Below are 7,235 nucleotides of genomic sequence, written 5' to 3'. Positions count from 1 at the left end.
CGGCCAGCGCCTTCTGCCGCAGGGCCTGGAGCCGGCGCTGGGGGCTGAGCTGGTGGCTGAGCAGGGCCCCCACCTGCGCCCGCTCGATGGAGCCCAGCAGGATCATGGACTCTGCCGGCAGCAGCGAGGGGCCCCGTTGGCACCTGGAAATCCCTTCACCATCCACCCCCACCATCTCAGCTTGCCCCACGGTGGTGGCAGGTGCCAGCACAGCCCTCTGCCTGCATCTCACCAGCCGACTCCACCAGAGGCAGGCTCTTCATCTTTGTGCTGTGCAGGATGTGTTGCAGGTCCCGGTACTTGCAGTTGAGGGTGACGTAGCGGATGTCGCGGACCATGATGTCCTCCACCCGCACGTTGTATTTCCTGCCACGGTGAGGGGTAACAGTGGCCTCAGGGTGATGCCACCCCCTCCCCTTGTGCCTGGTGGGAGACTTGGGGACAAGGTAGGGGACACAGACTCACTCATGGTGGCCCCAGCCCAGCTCGGGCAGGTATGGCAGCTTCTTGATGCGGATGATGCTGTCGTAGAGGGAGGGCTGGAGGCTCTGGGCCACAGCGTTGGCCAGGATGACAGCAATCATGACAGGCAGGATGTGAGAGATTTGCCCCGTCAGCTCAAAGACGATGACAGCCGTAGACACTGTGTGGGTGACAGCGCCCGACAGCGCAGCAGCCCCTGTACCCATCCCCAGGAGATACAGAAGTGACCATCAGGTGCTGGGCCACCTCTGGGACATCCACAACACCCCAAAACCTTGGGATTTCCTGCATCACCCCCAGTCCTGGGGGACACCACCTCAGCCCTGGGGAACCCACTGGCTCTTTGGAAGATCTCTGGGTGTCTCGGTGCTGGCCCAGTGCTTACCCACCACGGCATAGCCCCCTGGCACGATGCGGTAAATGTTGCTGTCAGCATGGATACCATCAGGGAACCAGGCTGCCATGCTCTCCCCCACCAGGCGCCCAAAGGCTGCCCCTGCCAACAGAGAGCAGCTGGGAGTGGGTGCGGGGGCATTCCCAGCACCTGACCCAGTCTCTGCCCCAGCGCTGCCAGGGAAGGGGACACCTGGGGACACCCATGGGTGCCCAGTGTGGGCTGGCAGGCAGCTACGTCCTCCCACAGTGCCTGCAGGAGGTAAAGGCTCTCACCAATGACAAAGACAGGCATGAAGGCTCCACAGGGCACTGGGATGGTGGTGGCCAGGGCTGACATCCAGAACTGCACAGGGGACAGAGGTACAGATTAGTTGTCCCACCCAGTCCAGATCTGCCTCCTTCCCCTACTGTGTCCCATAGGCAGGTGCCATGGGCAGTATGTGGGCACAGCATTGTGCCATGGGGCAGCCCTACTCCTCTCATGGGCACTACAACAGCACCTGCCAGGTGGCACCTGGAGGCACCCAGCCAGGACCCATTTGGTGGTACCTTGTGGCATCTAGCCAGAACCTCCCTGGTGGCACCTGGCCAGAACCTCCCTGGGGGCACCCTTCCAGCACCTCCTGCTGGCATCTTGGTGGCTCCTAGCCAAGTTCTCTTTGATGGAATCTTGCAGGCACCTAACTCTGGGAACAGACACTCAGCCTCACAGTGCCACCTTGCTGGCAACAATCTGGCACCTCTCTAGCAGCATTCAGGAGTCCCTCCTCAGAGGCTCCTGGTGGCACCCCAGGGCTGGCAGGGACAGAAGGCACCCACCTTCATGAGAATGAAGACAACAAGAGTGACAAAGACGTTGGAGCGGGGATGGCGCCAGGCCTCCAGGATGCCCAAGTACTCAAACTCATCGCTGATCCCCTGCTTGGCCCACGTTTGGTTGTCGAAGAGTGTCACCAGAGTGTCCTTCTGGGTGAGCTGGTGAGGGGCACGAGGTCAGCTGGGGCTGGTGGTGGCTCCAGGGTGGGGACTGGTGTGCCACCCCATGGCGGGTACCCGGCCAGCCATGAACTGTCCAAAGCCGGGCGGGAAAGTCAGTGTAGAGATGAGCAGTGTCACCAAGGCAGGGAAGAGCAGGCGCCTGGCAGGGTGGAACAGGATGAGAGTGGTGATGTCAGCACATCCCCAGCTCCACCACTCAGGTGTTGGGAACCACTGGGCACCTACTTTTTCATGAGAAAGCGGTTGATGGTCTTCTGGCGGCGCATGAATTGCACGATCTTGCGGTTGAGGTAGACGAAGAGCGCACCCCCGAAGCCACTGGCAATTCTGGGCAGGAGCAAGGGGTGAGCACACATGGGTCCTGCTGCCACCACCAGCACTGCCACCACCATCATGACCATCATTGCCACCATCATCATGACCATCATGCCCAGACCAGCACCACCAGCACAGCCACTGCCACCCCGGGGCCATGGACAGGTGCCACAGCAGCAGCACTCACCCGATGACAGCGAAGGCGGGAAGCTCCTGCAGGTCGAAGGGGAAGTCGAGGCGGAAGCGGGTCTTGAACAGTGCTGTGATGGTCTCTGAGGGGAGCAGTGGGGGTCAGCTGAGCTGGGCAGGGGGACTCCCGTGTCGCCCCCCCCCACTAGAGGTACCTTCATCCTTGTTCCAGACAGCAAGGACACGGAAAATGAAGGCACTGAAGGTGGCAGCAAAGAAGCCTCGCCAGTAGTTGCGGACAGCAAAGAAGGTGGAGGTGACCTCGATGCTGAAGAGGACGCCTGGCACCGAGGAGAAGCGCACAAGGGAGGTGGCGAAACCCAGGTGCACCCCCAATGCCTGGCATGCTCCCCACCCCATGCAGGACCTGCGGGGATCTGGCCGGCCCCACTGGCAGGCTATGTGGTGGTTCAAGGGCTTCCCTGGCCAAGCACAGGGCTGGTCCCTAGCAGGGGACAGCGGGCATGGTGGAGCAGGAGTCTGCTCTGAGCAAGAGGGTAGCACAGGGATGTGGGGAGAGACATGGAGGGTGATGCTGGGAGCAGGGTGCACACAGATGGATGGACGGACGGATGGGGCAGCATGGCAAACAGAGGGCAAGGAAAGAGTTAGACACATCACCAACCTACGGGCAGGGCTCAGCGGGGCCAGAGCGGGGAGCTCCCTGGAGCACAGGGCGGCAGGGGAGAGGACGAGAGCAGACGTTACACCTCCGGGAGGATGGTGCCCGCTCCTCCCTTCCTCCTCCCCTCTGAGAAGCACTGTCCTCTCCCATGCCATGTCCTGGGGGTCCTGCTCGCCTTGCCAAGCAGACCCTGCTGCCCGGGGGGATGTGTGTGAGGGCTCGGGGGGCCTGGGGTGACCCTACCTCCAATAGGGGCGGCGAAGCAGCAGCCAACACCGACGGCACAGGCGGCCGCCAGCATTTCGATGTTCCTCGCCTCATTCTGCGGGTGAGTCGGGGGGGAGTGGGCACTGTCGTCCCCCCCCGTTCCCTGCCCTGGGCTCTGCCAAACCGTGCTGGAGGGCACAGGTAGAGCGTCCCTTGGGTCAGCCCGACCCACTCACCTCGTAGAAGCCCCCAAAGAGGGAGAGAAAGCGGCTGAGCAGGGCTGCGCACATGCTGGCAATGTGAACAAAGGGACCCTGCGGGGACAGCGGGGGGCTCAGGATGGTGGTCCCCCCAGTCTCCTGCCCACCCTGCCCCAGGCTCTGCCCTCACCTCCTTGCCTAGGGGCATGCCGCTGCCCAGGGCACACGTCAGCCCGATCACCTTGGCCACAAAGGTCTTGAAGGTGAGGTACTCCTTCAGCACAACGCCCCGCAGGATGGTCTTCATCTCAGGGATCCCGGAGCCTGGCACCATGGGGACAGCCCTGACCCACAGTTGATGGGGGAGGGACACTGGGGGCCAGCTGCCCATAGTTCTGGGGGTGGTCCCTGATGCTCTGCCATCCCCCACTGTCATAGGGACATCCCAGAGACAACCTCTACCCACAGTAAGGTCTGCAGGAACAGCCCCATGGTCATGTAGGGACACCCCCACCCACAGACCTGTGGGGAGCCCAGTGCCATAGCCCGCAGGAGACCCTCTGAATACCAGCCCATTGCCTTAGGAAGACCTCCAGGACCTTCGACCCTATAGGCCAGGAGAACATCCACTCCAGAGACTCCAGGACACCCTCTAGAAGCTCTATACAAAGCTCTAGAAAGAGCCCAAGGAGCCCCAGACCCATAGCCTAGGAGAACATTAATCCCATAGCCCCCAGGAGACCTTCTGAAGACTACTCCATAGCTCTTGGAAGACCCTCAGGATTCCCAACCCCATAGCTCAGGAGGACATCCAGGCAGCTCCCAACCCACAGTCCCAGGGACGTCCCATTAGGGTGTAGGCAGCCCCCACAGTACCCTACCGACAGCCTGGGGTGCGAGGATCTGGGTGAAGCCAGCTGAGAAGGTGATGAGCACAGTGGGATAGGTGACCCAGGCCAGGTACTGCAGCAACACGTTGGTGTCCAGGCCTCCGTACATCCACTTCTGGGCTGTGGGCACAGTCAGCAAGGCAGGTCATGGGTGGCAAGGTGCATGACATGGCTCTGTGGCACAGCCATGTGGCACTGCCACCCCCTGCCCCATCGATGCCCACTCACCTTGGAGGCAAGTGGCGATGGCAAAGTCCATGGCCCAGCTGACCAGTGCCATGACCAGCCCCAGAAGGATGAGGAAGACCCAATCCTCACCCACCTTGGAGATGAGGAACCGCTGGCACTGCAAGGTGCAGACTGCAGGCAAAAGAGCAGGCTCAGGGACAGGTGGCCCAAGGATGGGGCACACTGGGGTGGCAGGGCCATGCTGGTGGGGACACGAGTGTTCACAACCAGTGGTAGCGCTGCCAGCACCATCCAGTGTGGGAGCACCACCGTGACCAGCCCTCATGGCTGTGCTGCAACCACTGGTGGGCAGGTACAGTGGGCAGGAACAGTGGGCACGTGCCTCCCACCAGCACAGCCCCCCTGGCACTGTGCCATGCAGAGGGACTGGGGGCCCCCCAGTCCCTGTAGTGTGCCCGGCTATTTTGGGCCATTGTGTCCCCGCTGCTCGGCAGGCAGGTAGCATTGTCCTCGGCGCCGGTGTTCCATGACAGCCGGAGAAACCCTACCCACTGTCATCCTGGCGGGGTGGGCAGCCATGCCCAGCCACATGGCAGCGTGGGCTATGCCCACTGTGTTTTCCCCATCCCTGGTGGCCCTTCCCACGGCAGGGGGCACAGCGGCCCTGGGTGTACTCCAGCAGCTCGGAGGGGCGGCGCAGCCGGGGGAAGCCCCCCTCCCTGTGCCCCTGTTGCAGTCGCAGCCGGGCCGCCTCATCCTTGGCGAAGGTGCCCAGGTCCTGTGTGTAGCGTCCATACATCTGGGGAAGAAAAAGGGGGGTGAGGACATCAGGGGGGCTGGCACCCTAACTCCCACACCCAAGTGGGGAACTGAGGCAGGGGAGCACTGGACGGGCTGGCATGGCTTCCCAGCACTGGTGGAGAGTGTCAGCTGAGGGGTCAGGCGGCTGCAGCACCCGCAGGGGAAGGGACAGTGGTGCCTCCAGGGGTCCCCAGCCGCCTGCCGGGGCGTGGGAAGGGGCCCGGCAGATAAGGCACAGTGGGATCAGTGGTGATTGTTTCGCCCACGCACCCAGCGCAGGCAGCCAGCACCACCAGTACCAGTCCCTGGCCCTGCCCAGGTGCCCCGGGCACTGGGTTGGGCTGATGGAGGGTGGGGAAAGGCCTCCAGCAACGGGAGCACAGCCAGCCTGGCCAGGAAACTCTCCAAGGGCTGGTTTTGGGGTTGTACTGGCACTGTGCAGGTGCGTCCCCTTGGCATCACTTAAAGCAGGGCTGGGTCTCCTCCCCAGGAGGCAGGCTTGGCAGGCCACATGTGACCAGTCTCAGCCAGCAGCAGAGAGGCAGGAGGGCAGTGGGGCGACAGGGCATGTCCCCAGTCCCAGGGGAGAGGGGCACAGCATTGGGCAAGGGGGCCACCCCTGAGCTGTGAGGAGGGGCTTTGGTGAGCGAAGGGGTGCAAGGGGCTCCATGCCCACGTGGGGACCACCTCCTCTTCCTTGCCTGCCTCCTGCCCAGCCATGGCTCATGGCCTGGCCCTGGCTGAGGGCAGCCCTGGCAGTGCCCCCCATGCCGGTCAGGAGCTCTTTGTGCCTGTTCTCCCTGCCGAGCCGGGGGCATTTGTCCCGCACTGGAGGGCACTGCCAAGGACTCGGTTGCTTGGTTTCCGCCTCGCTTCCCCCCCCCCGGGCATGACCTGAATGCCAAGCACCAAAGTTTTGGCCCTGCACAAAGGGAGGCTGCAGGGCTGTGGGGGCCCCCGCCAGGCTCCCACGTTGGGGCGACGTGAGCCCCATGCTGATGGTGTGCCCGCACCCCATGCCAGCACAGCCAGCGGCTGCCCAGCCGGGGCTCTGCCACCCTCCTCCCTGGCACAGCCCGTGCCGGTGCCTGGTGAAGGGGCAACGCCACGGGTGGGCACCGCGCTCGGCACGTGGCGACGGCTGCGGGCGGTGGTGGCTGCCCCAGATGCCTGGGTCCTCATTCATACCCCCCATGCCTGCTGGCACGTGCCAGCTCCTCGTGAGGATGGTGTGAAGTGCACTTCTCACAGGGCATTGCTCCTGCCCAGGTCCCTTTGGCAGGGAGCAGAAAGCAGCCAGAGTGGCGCCAAGTGGATTCTCTGCTGTCTAATACCTGGGTTGAGCTCAAGAGTGGGAGGGAAGGTGGGGAGGCAGGCAGGGAGCGAAGGGCACGTTTTCATTGCTGAACCCCTCCTGGCACATATTTCCCCCCAAACCTCTGCTCTTCACAAGCTCAGTGGCTCCTAACTCTACAGAAATGTGCCTGGTGGGAAGGCACAAGCTGAGCACAGATGCTGGCATGGCCACTCTGGGGGCTGGTTCCAGAACTGGCTGCCAAAGGACAACCCCAGCCCTGCATGGAGACCAGCATTCAAAGGCTCCCTTTGGGCAAAGCTTGTTTCCTCTGGAACACAAGACGGGCCAGCACCCCAGGAGTATTGTCCCTCTGCCAAACGCCTGCTTCTCCCGGCCCCACTGCTGCCCCATAGCCAGCCCTGGCCAGGATCGGGGCACCCCCAGGCTGAGTGCCCCCCAAATTAGCTCCACCTCTTGGGGCCATGCCAGAGGCCAGCATGCTTACCCCTGCCACCCTGTGCCACCCTGTTGCCCCTATGCCACCCCGCTGCCCTGTGCCACAGTCCTGCAGGCAGGGCAAGGGACCCTGGGGGTGCCCTGTGCTGGGTAGCCCCACCGCCATGCCCACCGCCCGGGTAAAGCTT

General features: G+C 63.2%; 1 protein-coding gene across 1 annotated transcript in view; it reads right to left on the bottom strand.

The window, feature by feature from the left end:
- Positions 1-5,292, bottom strand: part of CLCN2 (chloride channel, voltage-sensitive 2) — a 7,449-nt gene extending 2,157 nt beyond the window's left edge. The window contains exons 1-16 of the mRNA XM_010000135.1: positions 5,139-5,292; positions 4,533-4,664; positions 4,296-4,424; positions 3,605-3,738; positions 3,451-3,528; positions 3,251-3,329; positions 2,538-2,663; positions 2,381-2,465; positions 2,104-2,205; positions 1,933-2,017; positions 1,699-1,854; positions 1,153-1,222; positions 869-979; positions 466-679; positions 233-366; positions 5-111 (exon numbers count right to left, since the gene is read on the bottom strand). Of these exons, the coding sequence (XP_009998437.1) occupies positions 5-111; positions 233-366; positions 466-679; positions 869-979; positions 1,153-1,222; positions 1,699-1,854; positions 1,933-2,017; positions 2,104-2,205; positions 2,381-2,465; positions 2,538-2,663; positions 3,251-3,329; positions 3,451-3,528; positions 3,605-3,738; positions 4,296-4,424; positions 4,533-4,664; positions 5,139-5,292 (1,896 nt within the window). The remainder of the gene's footprint in view (positions 1-4; positions 112-232; positions 367-465; positions 680-868; positions 980-1,152; positions 1,223-1,698; positions 1,855-1,932; positions 2,018-2,103; positions 2,206-2,380; positions 2,466-2,537; positions 2,664-3,250; positions 3,330-3,450; positions 3,529-3,604; positions 3,739-4,295; positions 4,425-4,532; positions 4,665-5,138) is intronic.
- Between the last annotated feature and the right edge of the window lie 1,943 nt (positions 5,293-7,235).

Source organism: Chaetura pelagica, unplaced genomic scaffold (assembly GCF_000747805.2).
Source record: "Chaetura pelagica isolate M959 unplaced genomic scaffold, ChaPel_1.0 scaffold20, whole genome shotgun sequence".
NCBI classification, from domain to species: Eukaryota; Metazoa; Chordata; class Aves; order Apodiformes; family Apodidae; genus Chaetura; species Chaetura pelagica.
This window is presented reverse-complemented; position numbering and strand designations above follow the sequence as displayed.